The 24730-nt window shown below is 44.7% G+C and overlaps 1 protein-coding gene across 1 annotated transcript in view; it reads left to right on the forward strand.

Annotated features, from left to right (window-relative positions):
* Window positions 1-22270: 22270 nt before the first annotated feature.
* The window catches only part of UBE2G1 (ubiquitin conjugating enzyme E2 G1), a 104686-nt gene continuing 102226 nt past the window's right edge, over window positions 22271-24730 (forward strand). The window contains exon 1 of the mRNA XM_082679592.1: window positions 22271-22643. Coding sequence (XP_082535718.1) covers window positions 22598-22643 — 46 coding nt within the window. The 5' untranslated portion in view covers window positions 22271-22597. The remainder of the gene's footprint in view (window positions 22644-24730) is intronic.

The following is a 24730-nucleotide window of genomic DNA, read 5'->3' on the forward strand; positions in this document are numbered from 1 at the left end:
ATTGGACTTCATTAAAATAAGTACTTTTGCTCTTCAAAAGACACCTACAAAAATGAAAAGCTGAGCCACAGGTTGGGAGAGAGTATTGGCAAAACATGTCTAAGAAGGGACTTGTAACTAGAATACATGAAGAACTTCTACAACTCAATAAGAAGACAACATAATTTTTTTAAATGGGCAAAAAATGTAAACAGATATTTCATCAAAGAAGATGCATAGATAGCAAATAAATATTTGAAAAAGATACTCCACATCATCATTAGGAAAACGCAAAGTAAAATCACAATGAGGTACTACTGGAATGGCTAGAAACTTTTAAAAAACTGACCTTACTGAGTGCTGGCAAGGATGTGAAGCAAGTAGAACTTTCATCCACTGCTGGTGGGAATGTAAAATAGCAAACACTTGGGAAAGCAGTCTGGCATTTTCTTTAAAAATGAAATACCTACCATACAACACAGCCATTCTGTCCTTCGATACTTACCCAAGAAAAATGAAAACACGTCCACACAAAGACTTTTTTGTGCCGCGGGGCATGTGAGATCTTAGTTCCCAGACCAGGGATCGAACCTGCGCCCCCCTTCAATGGAAGTGTGGAGTCCTAACCACTGGACCCAGAGAATTCCCCAACAAAGACTTTACACAAATGTTCATAGAAGCTTTACTGGTAATAACTCCAAACTGGAAACAACCCAAATAACCACCATTAGAATGGATAAACAAATTATGGTATATCCGTACAATAGAATGTTACTCAGCAGTTAAAAAGAACAAACTATTGATTCACACAACATGATGAACCTCAAAATAATTATGCTGAGTGAAAGAAAACCAAAAAGAGTATATTCTGTTTGATTTCATTTATGTAAAATTCTAGAAAGTGACAGCAAAGGAATCAGTGATTGCCTGGGGTTGGGGTGGAAGGAAAGAGGGAGAGATTATAAAAGGGCACAAAGAAACTTTTAGGTATGATGGGTAGGTTCATTGCCTAATTAAGGTGATGGACTCATGGGTGTTTGCATGTGTTGAAACTCAAATGATATACTTCAAATATGTACAGTTTATTTTATGTCCTTGTATTGTAATTTCTATTTTATTATTTATTTATTTATTTATTGGCTGTGTTGAGTCTTCGTTGCGGTGCGCGGGCTTCTCAGGGCTTCTCATTGTGGTGGTTTCTCTTAATGTGGAGCACGGGCTCTAGGCGCGTGTGTTTCAGTAGTTGTGGCTTGCGGGCTCTAGAGTGCAGGCCCAGTAGTTGTGGAGCACGGGCTTAGTTGCTCTGAGGCATGTAGGATCTTCCAGGACCAGGGATCAAACCTGTGTCCCCTGCATTGGTAGGCAGATTCTTAACCACTGTGCCACCAGGGAATTACCTATATTGTAATTTTAAAAGGTGATTACGAACGAACACGTATTGAGCATATTTAGCCAGGCACTGAAGGTACACACGGAAATCAATCCAGACGCTTTTAAGCACAAAGAACAGAAAACCCAACTTAGTTTGACGTAAACAATAATAAAATGCATTATGTCATCTACCTAGAAGGCCAGAGGCTTCAGGTAGAGTTTGACTCCTCCCTTCCTCATACTAGACACCATATTTAGCAACATCTTGGAATCCCCATAATTGTCAGGGAACTTAGCTGCAAATAAAAGAATATACTCTGACTGGTTTAAACAGCAAAGGAATGTATTTAAGGATATAAATAGCTCACACAGTCTCTGAGCAGGATAGAGAATTGGGCTTGAAGGCTACATAGCCAGGAACAATATGCCAATTTTACCCCAGGACTGTTATCAGCAAAGCACCTGTTTTTTGCCACCACTGGGCATTGTCATAAGGGAGAAAGGATCTCCACTCCGAGTATTCCAAATGCCCCACAAAAGCTCTGAGTTCCTGCCACTCCCTGCAGCATCCTCTTCCTCATATACCTCTCTTCTGAATCAAAGTCAGCTGCATCTCATTGGAAAAGACTGGACCACATACCTATGCCCTAACTACACAGGAGGCTGGATAGAAGAGTCTTTTATTGTACCTTCTATTTTCATAATGAGAAATTGTCTTGGCTTGTGTAGGAGGGGTTTTCCAAAAGATGCTGGGTGACCACAAGATTAAAAAGGTCCACTACAGGGACTTCCCTGGCAGTCCAGTGGTTGGGACTCTGCGCTTCCGCTGCAGGGGCCATGGGTTCGATCCCTGGTCAGGGAACTAAGATCCTGCATACCGTGTGGTGTGGCCAAAAAAAGAAAATAATAATAATAATTACAATAATAATAATAATAAAAGGTCCACTGTAAGCCCTATTTGGGAGAGATTATTATTTATCACAGTATAGGGTTGAGGAAACTGAGAGTCAAAAGAAGTTAAGCTGCTTATCCATGGTTACCCAGGTGAGCCTTGCCTGAGGATTCAAACACAGTTTTCCTGCGTCCATAGCTTGAGTCAGGTATTTTTGAAATCTTGTCCCCTACCCTCACTGGCCCTCTCACATGAAGACATTGCTCTCCATTTGACTCCTAGCCATGTCTCAGAATCCCAGAAGGAAAACACTGTAACCATTGGGGACAGATTAGTTCACACTGCAAAAGAACCTGGGGAATCAGCCACATAAGTTACAAAAGGTAAATCACAATTCTGTTTGTCCCATGGCAGTGTAAACATCACAGTTTTGTGGTTGTGGTTGTTTTTAATCAAGATAGAAACTAGAAAACAAAGAAGAACCAGACAGATGTACCTCTTGATGGAAGTCCCTAATACCACATAAAAAGGTGTCTTGGAACAAAATGGAATCCAAATCTGATCAGCTCTGTAGATCTGATTACCACTTTACAGAAAATAGAGAAAGTTGGAGAACATGTTAAATGACAGACCCTGTTGATGTGGTCAGTAAAAATTCAACTCTCAAGATATTATATAAGAATAAACGACCAGATTTCTTCAACAAATAAATAGCAAGGAAAGACAAATAGAGATGGGGAGGGGGAACCTACAGACTAAAAAAAGACTTAAGGGGGTTTCCTTGTGGCCTAGTGGTTAGGATTCAGTGCCGTCACTGCTATGGCCTGGGTTCCCAGGGAACTGAGATCCCACAAGCCACCCAGCCCGGCAACAAAACAAAACAAAACCAAAAAACTTGAGACATAAAACCAATCAAAAAATGTGGACATTTTTTTAGATAACTGTAAACTAGTAAGTAGTCTACAGTTTTAAATAGTAATAATAATAAAAAACTAAATAGTAATAATAACAATAATGATGAGGCAGTTGGGGATATTTGAACACTGACTGAATATTTGATAATATTAAGGAATTATTAATTTTTTAGATATGATAATGATACTATGTTTATGCTTATAAAAAGAGTCCTAAGCTGGGACGAAGTGAGAGAGTGGCATGGACATATATACACTACCAAATGTAGAAGGGATAGTTAGTGGGAAGCAGCCACATAGCACAGGGATATCAGCTCGGTGCTTTGTGGCCACCTAGAGGGGTGGGATAGGGATAGCTGATTTACTTTGTTATACAGCAGAAACTAACACACCATTGTAAAGCAACTATACTCCAATAAAGACGTTAAAAAAAAAAAAAAGAGTCCTGATGTTTTAGAGATACTGAGTATTACAGGTGAAATAATATATATGGGTTTTACTCTTTTTTTGGCCGCGGGGCTTACGGGGTTATTAGTTCCCCAGCCAGGGTTTGAACCTGGGTCCTCCGCAGTGAAAGCATTGAGTCCTAACCACTGGACCACCAGGGAATTCCCTCCCTACAGGCTTCACTTTAAAATAATTGCGGGTGGGGCTTCCCTGATGGCGCAGTGGTTAAGAATCCGCCTGCCAATGCAGGGGCCACGGATTCGAGCCCTGGTCTGGGAAGATCCCACATGCCGGGGAGCAACTAAGCCCGTGCACCACTACTACTGAGCCTGCGCTCTAGAGCCTGTGAGCCGCAACTACTGAGCCCACATGCCACAACTACTGAAGCCCGCACGCCTAGAGCCTGTGCTCTGCAGCAAGAGAAGCCACCGCAATGAGAAGCCCACACACCGCAACCAAGAGTAGCCCCTGCTCGCCGCAACTAGAGAAAGCCCGCGCGCAGCAACAAAGACCCAACACAGCCAAAAATAAAATAAAAAAAATAATAAAAGATGAAAATAATTGAGAGTGGAGTGGGGAGATATTGGCTATAAGTTGGTAGTTGTCCAATCTGATGATGGATACACAGGGGTTCATTATTCTATTCTCTCTACTTTTGTGTATGTTTGAGATTTTCTGTGGTAAGAAGCTATAAACCAACAAACAATGAACTTCATGCTGTGAAGAATAGCCCCACTACCCTGCCAGGTTGTACCCACTCCTCACCAACCCCTCCTTAGATGTCACACTCTGTCTCAGCCTAAAAGAGTTAAAACTAAGTGAAAGAAGTTATGAAACATGCACTAAGTTTGCCCTGCAGTCCCCTTTCCTCCCATGAGATACATGATGAGTGAGTCAAAAGCTCTTCTGAGAGTACTGCGAAGCTAAATTAGTTTATGGGGTAAGAGAGAGACTGCCTCTGATAATGAGTAGCAGTTGGGCTTCCAAGGGCCTTTGTTCATACTTGGCAACGTTCCCCTGTCTTAGTTGGGATTTTCCCAGAAGCAGATCCTGAGACAAAGATTTGAATGCAAGAGGTTTCTTTGGCAGGTGATCCCAGGAACACCTGTAGAGGAGTGGGGACGTGAAGCAAGCAAGGGGAAGAAGCAAGTAAAAAGCACCGTTAGGGGCTTCCCTGGTGGCGCAGTGGTTAAGAATCCGCCTGCCAATGCAGGGGACACAGGTCTGATCCCTGGTCCGGGAAGATCCCACATGCTGCGGAGCAACTAAGCCCGCGAGCCACAACTACTGAAGCCCGCATGCCTAGAGCCATGCTCAGCAACAAAAGAAGCCACTGCAATGAGAAAACCGTGCACCACAAGGAAGAGCAACCCCCGCTCTCTGCAACTAGAGAAAGCCCGCGTGCAGCAGGGAAGACCCAATGCAGCCAAAAATAAATCAAAAAAAAAAAAAAGCACTGTCAGGACGTCCCTGGTGGTCCAGTGGTTAAGACTCTGCATTCCCAATGCAGGGAGCCCAGGTTTGATCCCTAGTCAGGGAACTAGATCCCACATGCCACAACTAAAAGATCCCGCATGCCGCAACTAAGACCTGGCACAACCAAATAAATAAATGTTTAAAAAAATAAATAAATAAAAGCACTGTCAGGTAGGTGATCTCTGTGGGCAACAGTGCCCGATTCTGCAGGGGACCTCTGGGGATCAGCGCAGAACACGCCTCTCAGAATTTTCCCACCTGAGGGGTGATGAGCTGGAGTAAATACCAACTCCCATCAGATCAGTCGCCCATTGAGGACAGCTGGGGGTGAGAAGGGCATGTTAATTCTCCCACACTTTTGGCTGCCATGCTGGCAGAGTCAACTCCAGCCAGAGAAAGAGATCCTTCCACAAATAGATGCAGACGGTGGCATCCACGGTTCCCCACCTTGGTAATCCCAGCAGGGTCTTGTATCATTAGCTGCGGTTCCTTTGGAAGAATTACTGTTGGCGTTTTGATCATCTAATTATATCAACATACACATTGCCTAAGTATAGCTAAACAAGGTGACCAGGTGTAGTTATGCTTTTTTGGGGGGGGACGGGCGGGTGTTTCAGTACACTGTTTATGGGACTTTGTCAAAGATAAATGGGCGTGAACTTGCCCTTGTGCAAATCACCATGTGCTGTCCAGAGCCCTGGGGGACATCACCATTCAAGGTCAGCCCTGCTGAAGAACCAAAGTATAATTCCATCTCAGAATGGAAGCAGAATCTTTAAGGCATTGGTTTAAATGCTTTGACTTTCTTTGGGAATGATAAGCTCTTAAGGGTGAGATTTACGTCTGTGTGGAGGGTAGGAATTAAGTCCTGAATGATGCAAGATCGCCTTTCAACTCCAGACTTTTCTCACGTGCACCCACCTGCTGAATGTATGTGTGAAAAACCAGCGAACAAGCGATTGTCGGAAGGAGTGAACAGGTGCATTTTTAACAGTGTCAGGAGTATAACAGGGTCATCATCTATCAGCCTCCTTTGATCCCCCTGAAGTAAACAATTTTTAAAAAATAGACCCTGTTGTTTAGAAACGTTAACTTTAGCAGTTACAGCCCTAAGTATTTGAACCACTAAGAAATCAGCTCACAGCCTCTTCCTAGTCATCAAACTATGTTTCCTTTGTTTATGTGTGTGTCTGTGTGTGTGTGCGTGTGTACACAGAGCCACTATTTCATTTTTTTTATACTCTTCTTTTAAAAGATATTTATTTATTTGTGGCCGCATCACGTCTTAGTTGCTGCATGCAGGATCTTTCACTGCGGCACGCAGGCTCTTGGTTGCAGTGTGAGGGCGAGAGTCCGCGGGCCACAGCTACCAGACCCAAGACAGCCAAAAATAAATAAATAAATAAATTTGTTTTAAAAAATAATAATTAAAAAAAAGAACTTTGTCTGAGCTTTTCCATGAACCTGGAAAAATGGTACCAATAAAACACATTCTTCTGAGGATAGTTGTTTTTTCAATAACAGGAGTCTCTGGTCCATCATGTCAACCCTTTCACCAATATCCTCAACTCTCTTCCACACTTGTCTTTGTGTCATACCAGCCCTAAATCATTCCAAATCTCCATCTTCTCTGTGTCTACATCTGGGCAAGTGAACACGGCTGAAAAAAAAAATCACGTATCTGGGCAGATTGGTGCTGCTATAAATGTATTCCAACAGCAGCTGGGCTCTTAAGGTTGCCTGATCATTCTTCCCTGTTTCCCGAGTCAATTCTCTACTGTTCTCCACAGTGGCTATTTCTTTTTTTTCTTTCTGCGGTACGCGGGCCTCTCACTGCTGTGGCCTCTCCCGTTGCGGAGCACAGGCTCCGGACGCGCAGGCTCAGCGGCCATGGCTCACGGGCCCAGCCACTCCGGGCATGCGGGATCTTTTCGGACCTGGGCACGAACCCGCGTCCCCTGCATCGGCAGGCGGACTCTCAACCACTACGCCACCAGGGAAGCCCCACAGTGGCTATTTCTTAAACCTCCACACCCCCTTGTACCCTTGCTCCTCCTGCCTCCCCCATGGCCTCCTGCCCCCCCCCCCAACTCACCTTCATCCACGTTAGTTCCTTCCTCCTTCTCTCTAGTTTCGAAGAGAGAATTCCCCTTCCTGTTTGGAGTTTACTTCTCCACCTGTGCTGTGGGGCACACCTCCTCCCCTTCTTGGGGACCCTGCTCAATTTGTTACCCTCTTGTTTTCCTGAATCTTTTTTTTTCCTTCGGCCTTGCCATGCAGCTTGTGGGATTTTAGTTCCCCGACCAGGGATCGAACCCAGGACCTCAGTCCTGAAAGCACGGAGTCCTAACCACTGGACCGAAAGGGAATTCCCTCTCCTGAATCTTTATCATCCTTCTTTTCACTGACTCATTGTCAGCATTCCAGCTTATTCTCAACTCCCTCAACCTAAAAGGAAATCACAACCGAAACCCAATGACAAAAACTTCTCTTTTGGTCCCACTTTTTAGCTACTGCCTTCTATCTTTTGACTCCTTCCCTGATAGTCGTATTTCTTGGAAAAGTCACCCAGGGTCAGTCCTTCCATACTCTCCTCTGGCTCATCCTGCTGTAACTCCATTATCAACATACTTGTTGAGATCAACAGCAGCTTCCTTATTGCTAAGGCTGGCAAACACCCAGACAGGTGAGGGGACCTAGGCTCAGAGATGGGTGGCACGTGGGGCAGATAAGGACTTCTGGGAGTCCTAAATACCCAGGACAGGTGAGGAGAGGTGAGGTTTTCAGGGGAATTAGATCTTAGCACTTTCTGAGTCTCAAGTTCACTGTTTCTGGCCACAGTGTGCTTCGTGAGAACAACAGGAAATGAGAACTGAGGCCTGGGTTCTGTCTCTGGATTGATCTCTGCCTCCCTTGGGACCTTGGGCAGTCCGATTCCCCTCTCTGGGCCTCAGTCTCTCTGATGGGACCCTCAGGGTTGCTGTGAGGCATTCAGCAAGCACTGAGGGTGGGTGGGGCTGCTCTGCAGCCTGCAGGAAGCTTGGTGTCCTAGCAAACATTTCCTCTGAGGGACCCAAAGGCCTTACACTCAACACCTTCTGGAGACCCATCCCATTTTTCAGATGGCAGAACCAAAGCACCAAAGTATGAAGAAGCTAATTATCATTTAAGGGGAATTGCAGGCACCTGTGCACGCACTGTTACTCCACCATGATCCAAAAAGGAACAGGTTTGCTGCTCAAATCTGTGAAAACAGCTGGGAGGGTAGAGGGTATAAGGAGGGAGCATCAATAAAAAAGACTAAGTCATTGTCTTCTGGGCTGTGCATACATAGCCCTCCCCTGAGCTACTGCCCCACCTCTTTTCTCCTTCATAGTTAAACGTCTTGAAGGAGGAGAGACTACTTCAAACTCTACAATGACTTCCCACTGCAAATAGAATAAAATCCACTCCTCACTCTGGTCCAGGAAGCCTAGTACCGCTGACGTCACAGCCTGCCATCCTCTCCCCTCATACCTTGCGCCCCAGCCCCACAAGGCTTCCTTATGCTTTTACACCAGCCTCAAATTAGACATGATGTGCTATTTTTTTTTACATATTGTGGGATTCAATTCACTAATGTTTTCCTTTAAGAATTTTGCATCAGGACTTTCCTGGTGGTTAAGACTGCGCTCCCAATGCAGGGGGCCCAGATTCAATCCCTGGTCAGGGAACTAGATCCCACATGCCACAACTAAGAGCCTGCAAGCCACCACTAATACCCACCGCAGCCAAATAAATAAATAAAATATTAAAGAAAAAAAGGAGGGATATCCCTAGTGGCGCAGTGGTTAAGAATCCGCCTGCACATGCAGGGGACGTGGGTTTGAGCCCTGGTAGGGGAAGATCCCACATGCCGCGGAGCAACTAAGCCCGTGTGCCACAACTACTGAGCCTGAGCTCTAGAACCCACGAGCCACAACTACTGAGCCCATGTGCCATGACTACTGTACTGAAGTCCATGCGCCTGGAGCCGGTGTTCCACAAGAAGAGAAGCCACTGCAATGAGAAGACTGCACACCGCAAGGAAGAGCAGCCCCCGCTTGCTGCAACTATAAATAAATAAATTTATTTTAAAAATAAAAGATTATGCTAGACCTGGGTCTTCCCTGGTGGTCCAGTGGTAAAGAATCTGCCTTCTAATGCAAGGGAGGTGGGTTCGATCCCTGGTTGGGGGACTAAGATCCCACATGCCGAGGGGCAACTAAGCCCTCGCGCCACAACTACTAAGCTTGTGCGCCTCAACGAGAGAGCCTGTGTGCCGCAAATTACAGAGCCCACGTGCTCTGGAGCCTGTTTGCCACAACTACAGAGCTCACGTGCCCTGGAGCCTGCATGCCACAACTAGAGAGAGAAAACCTGAACGCCACAACTAAGAGAGCGCCTCAACGAAGAGACCACCAGATGCAACTAAGACCTGATGCAGCCAAGAAAGAAAGAAAGGAAGGAAGGAAGGAAGAAAAAAGGAAAGAAAGAAAAAAAGTAAAAAGCAAAACCAAAAATATCTGAGCCGTAGTTTTCTTTTTAGGAAGACATTTAATTACCAATTCCATTTATTTAATAGCAATGGAATTATTTAGGCTTTTCATTACTTCTTTTTAAAAATGTATTATTTGTTTTTTCTTTTTTAAAATTTATTTTATTGAAGTATAGTTGATTTACATTCTGTTACTTGTTAAGTCTTTCACTAAATTATATTTTTCTAGGAAGTTATCCATTTAATCTAAGTTTTCAAATTGTGGTACAGAATTGTTCATAATCCTCTTATTATCTTTTTAATCCATGTGGTTTTGCTTCTTTTCACCCTTAATTTTATTTGTGCTTTCTCTTTAGTTTGCCAGAGTTTGTCAAGTTTATTAGACTTTTCAAATGACCAATTTTTGGCCTTGTTATTCCTCTTTACTGGTTTTCCTGATTGTTGTTTATATTCACAATCTTGTGCTCTCGCCTTTATTATTTTATTTCTTTGGGTATATTTATTATTTTTTATAACATGTTTACTAAGATATAATTTGTATACCATGAAATTCACCCATATAGAGTATACACATTTCAGTGGTTATCAGTATATTCACAGAGTTGAACAGCCATTACCACAACATTTTCATCACTCCAAAAAGAATTCTGTATCCATTATATGTTCCTCTCCATTTCCTTCCCTCCGACCCCATCCCTAGACAACAACTAATTTACTTTCTGTCTCTACAGATTTGCCTATTCTGGGTGTTTCATGTAAATAGAATCATATAATATGTGGGGTTTAGTGTCTGGCTTCTTTCCGTTAGAATAATGTTTTCAACGTTCAACCACGTTGTAGCATGTAACAGTACATCATTTCTTTTTATGGTTGAATAATATTCCATTGTATGGATATACCACATTTGGTTACCTCTTCATTAGTTGATGGACAATTGTGTTGTTTCCACTTTTTTGCTTTTATGAATAATGATGCTGCAAATGTTTCTGTGCAAGTTTTTGTGTGAACATGTTTCCAATTCTATTGAGTACATACCTAGGAGTAGAATTGCTGAATCATGTAGTATTCTCTATATATTTTTAAATACATTAACTCAGTCCTCACCACAACTTAAGAGGTAAGTACCATTATTATTACTTTTTTTTTTTTTTTTTTCGGTACGCGGGCCTCTCACTGCTGTGGCCTCTCCCGTTGCGGAGCACAAGCTCCGGACGCGCAGGCTCAGCGGCCATGGCTCACGGGCCCAGCCGCTCCGCGGCATGTGGGATCTTCCCAGACTGGGGCACGAACTCGTGTCCCCTGCATCTGCAGGCGGACTCTCAACCACTGCGACACCAGGGAAGCCCTTATTATTACTTATAAAATTTATTTTATTTGGTTGCCCCGGGTGTTAGTAGCAGCAGGCAGGCTCCTTAGTTGTGGTATGCATGTGGAATCTAGTTCTGCAACCAGAGATCGAACCCGGGCCCCCTGCATTGGGAGTGCAGAGTCCTATCCACTGCGCCTCCAGGGAAGTCCCTAGTATTCTATATTTAACTTTTTTGAGAAACTACCAGACTTTTCCACAGTGGCTGCACCATTTTACAATTCCACCAAACATGTATGAAGTTTCCAATTTCTTTATGTCCTCCCCAACACTTTTATTATCTGTCTTTTGTATTCTATCCATTCTAGTGGTTGTGAGGTAATATCTCATTGTGGTTTTGACTGCATTTTTGTGATGCCAAATTATATTGATATCTTTTCATGTGCTTATTGGCCATTAGTATATCTTCTTTGGAGAAATGTCCATTCAGATCCTTTGCTCACTTTAAAATTGGGGTGTCTTTTTATTATTGAGTTGTAGGAGTTCTTCATATATTATGAATGGATATCCTTTATCAGATACACGATTTGTAAAACTTTTCTCCCTTTGTTTTGGTTTTCTTTTAATTTTCTCAACAATGTCCTTTAAAGCACAAAAGTTCTTAATTTTTTTTTTTAAAGTTCTTAATTTTGATGATGTCCAATTTATCTATTTTTTCTTTTGTTGCATGTGCTTTTGTTGTCTTATCTAAGAAACCATTGCCTAATCCAAGGTCACAAAGATTTATGCTTATGTGTTCTTCTTTTTTAAAATTTATTTATTTAATTTATTTATTTTTGGCTGCTTTGGGTCTTCAGTGCTGTGCATGGGCTTTCTCTAGTTGCAGCGAGTGGGGGTTGTTCTTCCTTGCGGTGTGTGGGCTTCTCATTGCGGTGGCTTCTCTTGTTGCGGAGCATGGGCTCTAGGTGCGCGTGCTTCAGTGGTTGTGGTTCATGGCTCCAGAGTGCAGGCTCAGTAGTTGTGGCACATGGGTTTCGTTGCTCTGCGGCATGTGGGATCTTCCTGCACCAGGGCTCGAACCCGTGTCCCTTGCATTAGCAGGCGGATTCTTTTTTCTCTTTAATAAATTTATTTATTTATTTATTTAGGCTGTGTTGGGTCTTCATTTCTGTGTGAGGGCTTTCTCTAGTTGCGGAGAGCGGGGGCCACTCTTCATTGCGGTGCGCAGGCCTCTCACTGTCGCGGCCTCTCTCGTTGCGGAGCACAAGCTCCAGACGTGCAGGCTCAGTAGCTGTGGCTCACGTGCCCAGTTGCTCCGTGGCATGTGGGATCTTCCCAGACCAGGGCTCAAACCCGTGTCCCCTGCATTGGCAGGCAGATTCTCAACGACTGCGCCACCGGGCAAGCCCAGCAGGCGGATTCTTAACCACGCGCCACCAGGGAAGTCCCTATGTGTTCTTCTAAAAACTTTAGTTTTAGTTCTTATACTTAGAATTTGATCCATTTTGAGTTAATTTTTGTATATGGTGTGAGGGAGGGATCCAACATCATTCTCTTGTACGTGGATATCCAGTTGTCCCAGCATCATTCTTTGGGTTTATTTTGCTATTCTGTTTCTAACTTTTTACAATAAGTATTTAGCTCATGAAGTTCTCAGTCTTTCTTCTCTTCTAAAATAAGCATTTAAAGTTACACATTTTCCTTTAATTATTTTTTACTTTTTAACCTCAAAAAAATTAGTAAAATTAACAATCCTAAAGAGGTTTATTCTGAGGCTTCAAGAACACCTTGGCACACCACTCTGTACCACCCTCTGCCAGGTATACAAACCCAAATTTAATAAGTGTAGGCTTATACTAGTCTTGAAAGACTATCTTATTATTAATTTAATAGGATTGACTCATTCATTCAACAGATATTTGTTGAGTGCCCACTGCATAGCATCATTATATTAAGTTCTGAGAACAGAGAAGTAAAATAGAGTCCTGCCATCCCAAAGCTTACTGACAATTGAAAGGAAAAAACCTGAAATACTGCATGATAAATGTTAGGATAGGATATGTAATACACGTTGGAGATAGGAAACATAGGAGTAAGATTAATTTTGAGATTGTGAAAGGTTTTCTGGAGGAAATGGCTTCCTTCAAGGACCTGAAAGATGAATTGGTAGGAGCTTGCCAAGTACACAGCAGAAAAGAGTGTGCTGGGCAGTTGAAGCAGCAAGTGGAAAGATCCAGAGGTATAAAAAAACCCCTTGACCTTTTAGAGGAAGGAAAGGAAGTGTACTGTGCCAGGAGCAGAGAGTGTCAGGGAAAGGTACAGGATGAGAGGTGCAGGATAAACCTGGAGAGGTCTACAGAGACTAGACTGTAAAGGACAATTAAACCATATTGTGGGGCTTCCCTCATGGCGCAGTGGTTGAGAGTCCGCCTACCGATGCAGGGGACACGGGTTCGTGCCCCGGTCTGAGAAGATCCCACATGCTGCGGAGCGGCTGGGCCCGTGAGCCATGGCCTCTGAGACTGCGCGTCTGGAGCCTGTGCTCCGCAACGGGAGAGGCCACAACAGTGAGAGGCCCGCGTACCTAAAAAAAAAAAAAAAAATTATAAACCATATTGGGGAGTTTGGGCTTCATCCTGTAATACTTGGGATGCCACTGAAGAGTTTTAAGTAGGATTGGAACAATAGCAGATTTGCATTTTGAAAGTTTTGCTGCGGCTGCAGAAAATAGATGAAGGGAGAGAAGGTCAAGACCAGTGGCCAGGAGACCCTTCCAGAGGTTGCAGCAGTCATCAAGTCCTCGATTAAGGAGTGTCCAAGGAAATGGAAAAGAGGGAACACTTAGGTCTTGGTGGTTGATCAGATGTGAGAAAGGGGGTGGGGCACCGAGGCTGACTCTCTCTTTTCTGACCTGGGTGACTAGGTACTGTCAGATGTGACAGCAGGTTGGGGGGAAGACAGTGAGGTTTTTGTTTTTACTTTTAAGGTTTTTTTTTTTTTTTAATTTTAACCATTAGAAAAAATTGAAGTATAGTTTATTTACATTGTGTTAGGTTTGGGTGTACAGCAAAGTGCTTCATTTATATGTATAAAAATATATCTATTTTTTTCAGATTCTTTTCCATTATAAGTTATTATAAGGTATTGAGTATAGTTCCCTATGCCATACAGTAGGTCCTTGTTGTTTCTCTATTTTATAGGGAGTAGTGTATATATGTTAATCCCACACTCCTGATTTATCTCCCCACCCCCACCCTGACAGTGTGTTCTGATCACAGTAGCTTGAGGTGCTTACGGGACACTTCTTCACCTCCTGGCCTTATCTGAACCCGGCTCTCTTCTAAGGACTCAGGTTCCTCAGCCCTCTCAAGGGAAGGCTGTCTTCTCTCACATTTCATGGATCTCAGGGCCAGTAGGCTTAGCATAGTCTCCTGGTTCCTCACTGCTTCTTCCCAGTCTTTCTTCTCCTTTACTTTCCCAAACCCGAGCTCTTGGAGGTTAATGCCATCTCCGCTATACCACTTATTACTCTCTCCTTTTTTTTTTTGGCCGTGCCGCTCCGCCTATGGATTTTAGTTCCCTGACCAGTGATCAAACCCTTGCCCCCTGCAGTGGAAGCACAGAGTCTTAACCAGTGGACCGCCAGGGAAGTCCCACTTATTACTCTCTTTATTGCTATTATCTGTGGACCCATTCACCAATAATTTTGTCTCCTGGTTCACAGCCTTTCCCTTCATTCTACTCCACCTCTTGTCCTTGGGGACTTAATTACCCACGTGGAAGACCTATCCAGTACTCCTGCCTGTCACCTCCTTGACTTCCTCCCCTCCCCACCCGCCAGCCTCTCCTATGTTCACAGGAGACCAACTCACCACCCATGACCATACCTCAACTGAATTCTGGATTTCAAACCCCCCACCCTGACCACCATTTCCTATCCTGCCAGCCAATTTGCTTTAGTGTCTATACCACACCACTCTTCAAAGTCATCAAGATCCCATTATTTGTATCACTTTTTCACTATCAGCTCCCTCCCATTTTCACTTCCTTCTCTACTCAGCTTAGAGAAGAGTCCATTACTACAGGCACTCTCTTCATACAACTTCAACAAACTTGCCTGTCCATCTCAATCTCCAGTTACTTGACGGATAGCCCCCAACCCTAAATGTACCCCAGCTATCAGAGTTTTTCATGCCTACACCTGAGCAACTGAAAATTGCCAGAAAAAAAAAAATTACCGGGCTGGACCTACTGGTTCCTTTTGCAGTTCATGACCACAAACCTCAAATAAGCACACGACACTGAGATCTCTATTTTTCCATCTTGCATTTAGCCTTCAACCCACTTTGCTCTGCCTGCTGTCAACATTGCTCCATCAAAATCCTTCTATCAAGGTCAAAAACAGCTTCTCAGTTTCAAAATTCAGTGCGTGGTGGGGGAGGGGGAGTGTGAAAGGAATCAAAATGTACGAACTTCCAGTTATAAAACAAGTCACGGGGATGTAATGTGTATCATGGAGACTATAGTTAATAATACTGTATCGAATAGTTGAAAGTTGCTAAGAGAGTACATCTTAAAAGTCTCATTGTAAGAAAAAAATTTTTTGTTAATTATGTATGGTGATGGATGGTAACTAGACTTATTGTGGTGATCTCAGTGTATACAAACATGGAATCATTATGCTGTACACCTGAAACTAATATGTCAATTATACCTCAAGAAAAAAAATTCCAAACAGAATACATTATATAAAGATTTCTCTGAATAGAATAGTGTTAATACTGAGACCACCTGCAGGTTAATGCTGGAAATTTCTTCGTTGAACATTTTCCTAAAAGATTTGGAAGACAAAGTGCACAAACATCCGGGTGTGAAATGTTACTAAGTTCTTTCAGGTAGTGAAATGTGAAACAGGTAGTATGGTCATGCCTGGGTGAGTTGTTAAGTAACTTAATATATTAAGGAGACAGAATGCAGCCTCTTATACCTGCTGTTACAGGAGGCTGTACAGTACAGTGGGTAATAGCTCAGGTTTTGGCAACAGACAGTTGGGGTTTCAATCTCAATTCCACCATTTACTATGTTTTAAGAGGATTTGACATCTGAGAAGGCTGCTGAATCTAAGCCTCAGTTTCCTCATCTGTAGAATGGAAATAATAGGGTTAATGTATGTAATCTGTGAGGTAATGCATCAAAGTGGTTATTCAGTTACTTTGTACATAGTGAATGTTGTCTTAATTTAAAACAAAATTCAGTGCATCCTTCTCAGTCTTCATCTTTCTCTACCTCTCAATAGCCTGTTGCAGTTGACCATTCCTTCCTCCTGGGAACGTTTGCTCCTGTCTTGGCTTTTGTAACACCCCACACTGGTTTTTCTCCTTTGTGTTCATCCCTGGTTGGGGAACTAAGATCCTGCAAGCCACGTGGTACAGCCAAAAATAAAAATAAAAAAATTTCAGTTCACTCTCTCCCTAGGAAACCTGATCTCTCCAAATTTGTATCTATAGATCTATAACCTATAGCCTTGGCCTCTCCTCTGAGCTCGTCTTATGTATGCATATGCTAATTTGACATCTCTGCTTGGATGTCTAATAAAGAGCTAAAATATAACTCATCCAAAATAGATCTCTTTATATCACCCACTTGAACTTGTTGTTCCCGTCTTCCTTTTTGAAATAAAGCCAGTTCTTCCAGGGGTCATAAACCTAGGAGTCGTCTTTCCCCTTCACCCACATTCAATCCATCAGCATGCCCTTCCTATTTTACTTCCAAAATTTATCTCAAATCCATTCCCAATCTCCCCTCCCCACACCTACTTTACCATCCTTGCCCCCATTCTGGTTCAAGTTACCACCATCTTTTGCCTCATCTTCTGCAATAACCTTCTTACTGATCTTCCAGTAAAGTCTTCTCTTTTGTATAAGTGCCAAAGGGAGTTTTAAACAATGTAAAAAATCACCAGTCTCAAGGCTTCCACTGTAACTAAACTAAAATCCAGACTCTTTCCTGTGGTCAACAAGGCCTCCTTTGTAAGATGACCCCTGTCTGCCTCTCCAACCTGCTCTTAGCACCCTTTTCATCAGGTTCCAGTAGGGCCGCCACACCCATGCTGACCCCCTTTCTAGTCTTTGGACAAGCCAAGCTCTTTCTCCTTTTTTTAAAAAATAAATTTATTTATTCATTTCTAAATTGATATTCAGGGTTTACTTTTTTCAGGGTTTACATTCTTTTTTTTTTAGGCTTTTTTTTGATTTATTTATTTTATTTTATTTATTTTTGTCTGTGTTGGGTCTTCATTGCTGTGCGTGGGCTTTCTCTAGTTGCGGCAAGCAGGGGCTACTCTTCGTTGTGGTGCGCAGGCTTCTCATTGCGGTGGCTTCTCTTGTTGTGGAACGTGGGCTCTAGGCGTGCGGGCTTTGGTAGTTGTGGCTTGTGGGCTCAGTAGTTGTGGCTCGCAGGCTCTAGAGCTCAGGCTCAGTAGTTGTGGCACACGGGCTTGGTTGCTCCGTGGCATGTGGGATCTTCCCGGACCATGGCTCGAACCCATGTCCCCTGCATTGGTAGGCAGATTCTTAACCACTGTGTCCCCAGGGAAGTCCCAAGCCGAGGTCTTTCTTACCATAGGGTCTTAGAAGTAGCTTTTCCTCGCCTGGAATGCTCTTCCCCAGAATCCTCAAATGGCATCTCCTACTTGTAATTCAGAACTCAGCTCAAATATAATCTCTTGAGAGAGGACTTCCCTGACTACCTTATCTAAACTTTACTCTTTTCCTTTTTTACTTCTATCATATCACTTGTTATAATGATGACTTGTTTAATATTTGTTTACCTTTTTAACTGATTGTCCTCTCTCACTGGATGTCTGTGCCATGTGGGCAGGAACTTGGTCTGTCTAGTTTACTCCCTGACCCTAGGTCTTAGAATCACCTCTAGCTCACAGTAGGTGTTCAATGAACATTTGTTAGGTCAATGAACACAGAGTTAGACAGTTAGATGCGCTGACATGAACTAGTGAAAGATCTGGGCTGGAGATAAAGATTTGGGGATTATTTTAAAAATAAATCTTAGGGCTTCCCTGGTGGCGCAGTGGTTAAGAATCTGCCTGCCAATGCAGGGGACACGGGTTTGAACCCTGGTCTGGGAAGTTCCCACATGCCATGGAGCAATGAAGCCCATGTGCCACAACTACTGAGCCTGCGCTCTAGAGCCCACGAGCCACAACTACTGAAGCCCGCATGCCTAGAGCCCGTGTTCCGCAACAAGAGAAGCCACCACAGTGAGAAGCCTGCGCACCGCAATGAAGAGTAGCCCCTGCTCACCACAACCAGAGAAAGCTCGCATGCAGCAACGAAAACCCAACGCAGCCAAAAATAAATAAATAAAATAAATAAATAAATTTTAAAAAATCTTAGTAAGCAAGGAATAGAAGGGAACTTCATTAGCTTGTTAAAGTGATCTACAAAAAAATCTACAGCATGAAAAAAATAATGAAACATCAAAATAACCGTTTAAGAATGGAAAAAAATAAGGGTGCCCACTACTACTTCTACGCAACTCTGCTGGAGGTCCTAGCCAGCACGGTGAGGCAAAAAGAGAAACAATGTATCAAAAGAAAGAAATAGAAACACCATTATTTGGACTTACATTATTTACATAGAAAATAAAAATAATCTATAAATTGTTAATTTAGAGTTTAGTGAGGTTGCAGGATCAACATACAAAAATCAACTGCTTTTATTATTATTATTTTATTATTATTTGCGGTACGCGGGCCTCTCACTGTTGCGGAGCACAGGCTCGGGATGCGTAGGCTCAGTGGCCATAGCTCACGAGCCCAGCCGCTCCGTGGCATGTGGGATCTTCCCGGACCGGGGCACGAACCCGTGTCCCCTGCATCGGCAGGTGGACTCTCAACCACTGCGCCACCAGAGAAGCCCCTCAACTGCTTTTTAAAATAATTTTTTATATACCAGAAAAATGCAGACTATCTCATTATTCTAAGCTTATTTCTGTATGTAAATGAAAACAACCATTCTGTCACTACAAAACTCACTGTGAATCCAGTGAATTAAAAAAAGAAAACATCCTATAGACAACCAAAGCATATTATCATGATACTTTAAAATACAAAAAAAGGACTTTCCTGGTAGCACAGTGGTTAAGAATCCACCTGCCAATGCAGGGCACACGGGTTCAAGCCCTAGTCCGGGAAGATCCCACATGCAGTGGAGCAACTAAGCCCATGAGCCACAACTACTGAAGCCCGTGCTCCACAACAAGAAAAGCCACTGCAATGAGAAGCTCACCCACCGCAAGAAAGTGTAGCCCCCGCTCGCTGCAACTAGACAAAGCCTGCGTGCAGCAACAAAGACCCAACACAGTCAGAAAAAAAAATCCTAGGACTATCCAGAGAAGAAAAAAAAGTAGGTCACTGAGATCACTGACAATGGAATAAGAATCAACAGCAACACTGGACGCTAAAAGACAATGGACCAATGCTTTCACATTTTTGAAGAAAAATATTTGATTTTAAACATAAAATTCTGTACCCAGCTAAACTGGCACTTAATTATAGATGTTTAAAATAATGGCATTTTCAGCTGTTATTATAAGGACTTGGAAAATTTGCCTCATGTATACTCATCAGAAGTTATCTGATAATATGCTCCAGCAAAAGAAGGGAGTAACAAAAAGTAATTAGACTTGATCTAGGATGCAGTAGACTCAGCCCAAGAGAGCAGCCAAGGGGAGTCCTAAGAAGACTTCTATGTAGGAAGCATAGCCCAAAGCAACCAGCCCAGGTTAGAGGGTAACATAGAGACTTCTAGAAGGGAGAGTTTCAAGAAAAAGGGCTTGATAGGGTAAGTGGTACGATAGCACTAGGGTGGAATAGGGAAGGGAAGGATATTAATTATAATCAAGATACTGCAAGAAAAAAAAAGTATAATTAGAAACACTAGGCCTCCAAAAAAAAACTGTGTAAGGAATGAATATAATCCATTATAGTATTTGACTCTCCTATTCAACATTTACAAAGTCACAATAGTGTAAAAACCATTTATTGCTATAACTAAATACGATAATTTAATAATTTAGGAGAATAAAAGATGGAAAGTAGCATGACAGTTAAATCCTTATCAGTTACAATAAGAATAAATATATAAGGTCTAAAATGGATAAGTCAAGAAAAAGCATTATATCATTTAGAATAAATGGAGGTAACTACGAGAAGAAACTGCTAAAAGAGTTAAAAGGGGTTGCGTTTGGTAAGCAGGATTTAGGAATGGTGAAGGGCACATGTGAGAAATACGTTTGTTTTTCACTATAATCCTTAATACACCGGTTATGAACTATGTGTATTTACTACTTTGATAAAACTAAAAATTTACTTAAATAGAAAGATTTTTGGTCCAGAAAGGAGGGATGGTGTCAGAAACGGATTTTTTTTCTGGTAAAGCTAAGGAAGCTTTAGAGCTCCCCGGAAGGCTGGAATTTGTTTTAGGTGAGAGAGGACACCATGTTGCAATCAAGCAGAATTTCTGACAACCTGCCTCAAGAGATCTCAGAGAAAGGGAACAATTTTCCAAGCATACAGTTATTTGTGGTTTATTTTCTCATTCTAAATAGACAATCATATTCAAATGCAATTAAAAAAATTTTTTCCCTAAAGAGAGTCCTTCAAACGGAGTAAATTTTAGGCTTCACAAAACCTGGGTTAGCTCCAGGGAGTTGTTTCCCAAAGGAGCCCAGATTCACCTTTTTTTTTAATGGTAGATTTATGTTTTTATGCAGATTCACTCTTTTTTTTTTTTTTTTCTGCACGTCGTATTTCTCTAGTTGCGGCGAGGGGGGCTACTCTGTTGTGGTGCGTGGGCTTCTCATTGTGGTGGCTTCTCTTGTTGCAGAGCACCAGCTCTAGGCGCACGGGCTTCAGTAGTTGTGGCACGCGGGCTCAGTAGCTGTGGCTCCCGGGCTCTAGAGCACAGGCTCAGTCGTTGTGTCGCACGGGCTTAGTTGCTCTGCGGCATGTGGGATCTTCCTGGACCAAGGCTTGAACTGTGTCCCCTGCATTGGCAGGCGGATTCTCAACCACTGCGCTACCAGGGAAGCCCTGCAGATTCACTCTTAATGTTTATTTGTTCCTTTTAAGTCTTGTTTTAGGGGGAGAGTGAGGACAATTTTTTCAGTAATTTTTGGAATCAAGAAACTGTATTAGAACCTGGTCCTCCTCTGGCTACCCTACCTGGAGCTCACGGAGACTGTAAGACCTTTGAGGATAGGAACAGAGCTGTGTTCTCTGTGTCTTCTACAGTTCAGGTGCAAAGTTAATGCAGGTTCAGTAAATATATATATATATATATATATATATATATTTTTTTTTTTTTTTTGCGGTACGCGGGCCTCTCACTATTGTGGCCTCTCCCGTTGCAGAGCACAGGCTCCGGGCACGCAGGCTCAGCGGCCATGGCTCACGGGTCTAGCCGCTCCGCGGCATGTGGGATCTTCCCGGACCGGGGCAAGAACCTGTGTCCGCTGCATCGGCAGGCGGACTCTCAACCGCTGCACCACCAGGGAAGCCCAGGTTCAGTAAATATTTTTGAAGGAACAGATACATTTGAGTGCCATTAGGTATCATTTTTCCTTCTGCTCCGTCTCTTTATTAAGACTCTGTTATGCAAGGCAGAAAGCTGTGGGAATGAGGATGAGAAGAGGTAGAGCGGGGTAAGGTTGCTTTTTCCAAACCCTAGATCCCGCACTTAGACTTTACATAGTAGATGCCTTTCTGGATATTTTGCACCGTGTATATCAGATTTTGCTAATCTCAACTCACTTTACACATAGAGATTATTAATGGTGTTTAAACATTTTGTGCTATGAGATGCAGAACATTTTTTTTATTTCAAGAATCTTTTTGTGCAACTTTCTGTAAAGTGAACTACCAGCATATCTGAAGTCTATTTTGGAGGTGTGCTTAAAATGGGGCACACCGTGTATACTAAGTTCGCCTTTAACAATGACTAATTCGCACACCATACGTGGAGTGTTAGATAGCTGTTGGGCGCTCGCCAACAACTAGGCACCTACCACTTCTTTTGGCCCCTTCACTCTCAGACCACCTGCTTCGACCCGGAGGTGCTGTCTTGACCCTCCGCGACCTCTTTGTCATGGCGTCTGCGGGGCGTCTCCCGCCGAGGCCCCGGCACCAGGCCAGGCGGCGACCTTCCCAAGATGGCGGCGTCAGGGGCCACTGCGCGGAGGGGGCGGGGTTCCGCCTCCGGAGGCGGGGCAGGGAGCCAGAGGGGTCGGCCTAGCGGGAGGGCAGCTTCCGAAGTAGGCAGCCCTAGCGCGCCTGCGTGGAGCGACCCTGCGCGCAGTGAGGCAGTGGCGGGGGAAGGCACCGGTGGGGCCGACTGGCGGGTTGAAGGAGGGAAGCGGGCGAGCGAAGTCCCAGTGCGCGCCGCGGCGGCACGGGTACCCTCCCCTTCCGGGCGTGAGGCGCTGTGAGGAAAGCTGAAGCGAGCTGACTCGCACCGGCAGCGAGACGCCGCTACCGCCGCCCCAGCCCAGCCTCCGTTGGCTTCGGCGCTCCCGTCGTGGGGGCCCGGGTTCCTCAGCACACCCAGCTCGAGCAGCCCCAGAGCCTGTCCCCAGTTCTTCGGAAGCCCCGGCGCCAGCCCGGGCCCTTGGCGGGGAGGATGACGGAGCTGCAGTCGGCACTGCTACTGCGAAGACAGCTGGCAGGTGAGCGGACGGGTGGAGGGGCGCCGGCCCGGGCCGCGATCGCGGCGAGCAGCTGCCTGCTCCTCCTCTCCTCCTCCTGGGCGCTCCCGGGCGGGCGGCCGGACGGGCGAGGGGAAGCGGCAGCCCCCGGCGAGGCCGGGAGCGGGCCTGCGAGGTTGGGGAGCCAGGGCGCCAGTCCCAGCCGGGCCCATTACTTCTTTCCCTGCTTTCTTAGGGCATTAGGGGCGGGGACGCGCCCCAGCCTCGGCCCCAGGACCGGGCCTGCCGCCCCGGGGGAAGGAGGGGAGGTTGCCCCCTCCCCCACCGTTCGGTGGGACGTTGCGGGGGAGGGGCTGTAGGTCCACAGCCCCGGCGGACCCTCCCTGGAGGGGCGGGTCCGGGCTCAGGTGCGGCAGAGGCCGCCAGACCCCCGAGGCAGGAAGAGCGTCTGGGCCGGGCCGGCTGCGCGTCCGGGGCTCGGCTGTCGGAGCCGCGGGCCGACAGCCGGGGGCAGGGTGGGCGAGAGGAACTGGCCCCCGGGCGGATAGGTGAGGCGCGCCAAACTTCTGCCCAGGCAGCGCCGGGTCCGCGGAGTTGTGGCGGACAACAAAAGCCCCGGCCTCCGCGGCCTCGTCGCGGGCGCGCGGGGTCTGAGAACCCTGCGGGGCGCGGGACGCCGCCTCGCCTGCCTCCGCCTGGCACAGGCTCCGGCTGCGCCGCCCGGCTGGGGGAGGGTAGGAGCGGGCCGAGCCGAGAGCCGCTCGCTGGCCGGCTCGGTGCTTTGTGCTCCGAGCGACTCCGGCTCCTGTGCAGGCCTGCGGGTCCCCGGGGCTGAGGCCCGCGGGCTCTGGCTTGGGGCGGTGGCCAGCCTGCCTCCCCAGAGGTGCCTGCGTCCCCCTCCCCCATTGTCCCGGCCTCCGGCCGTTTGCGGCTTCCAGGTTGACTTTTTAGGGGGTTGGCTCCGACTCTGCTAGGACTGTGTGAGTGGAGCATGCGCAGTGGGGACGGGGACGTACGTGTGCGGAGTGGAAGGGGGGAGGCGGGTCGGTGGCTTCACAATGCCGCCCCACGTGCTGCCAGATTTAAAGAGAAATGAACCAGCAGTTAACCACTGCTGCCCAACGCCCAGCCTGTGTCCTTCACAGTTCTGACAGATCTTCACCTCCCCGCTCCACAGCCAGCGGCCCTGAGCCCTCGGCAGAACCCAGAGGCTGAAATGAAGACATCTATTTTTGAAATAGGTTTACTAAGACTTAGGTTGAGGTGTTAGTTAAATCACCTTTATGGCTTCTTAAGGAAAAGGTTGTCAGGGGCTGTTACAGGTTGTATAATTAGGTTTATTATTAGAGCATGAGCAAGCAGGTTTGGACAAGTACTAAAGTTCTAAATGCTCAGGGAGAGTGACGGAGTGAATGGAGAATTTCTAGTGATACCTGTGTCCATCGCAAATGTATTGGGCAAGCAGTGAAAGAATAACTTTATTGCATCTTATATTTGCAAACACACGTTACTCTGTGTATTTTTCTGGTTTGTTTTGTTTTGGAGGAAGGAATTAAGATGTTCTTTTTTCTCCCTAAGAATACTTTAAATCAGAATAAGTTTTAATTATGTGGTGGACTGTTAAACAGTATTAAAATACTAAATCAGTATTAAAACAGTACTCAACTCTTTCATAATGGGAAAGATACATGTTTTAAAGGTGTAAAAGAAGTTAAGCAGTTACTAAGATAGTAAAGTATGACTAATAAGTGTTATCAGTAGCAGTATTTCAAAATTCTTTCCAACCTATTTGTGAACAGGCTGTAAATTTTGATAGGCACTTGGTTCAGTTTTGCACTCTTTTACAAGATTAATCCCAAATATTGATAAGACATTTCCCAAAGCTCTTTCTTAATGGTTGACTTTTTGATAAGGCACACCAAGATATGCTTTAAGTTTGGAGAACAGAATGATTTAGTTTGTAATTTTTCATGCCTCATTATAAAGTTACTTAGCTGCTGATTAATTTTCTTGTCTTTTTGATCAGACACAATGGACTGTTGTTAATAGTTTCTTAAATTTTTGAAGGTTATTAACATGCTCAAAATGTATAAAACAGACCAAGGCCA

This window comes from Grampus griseus (assembly GCF_964374135.1).
Source record: "Grampus griseus genome assembly, chromosome: 20".
In the NCBI taxonomy this organism is placed as follows: domain Eukaryota; kingdom Metazoa; phylum Chordata; class Mammalia; order Artiodactyla; family Delphinidae; genus Grampus; species Grampus griseus.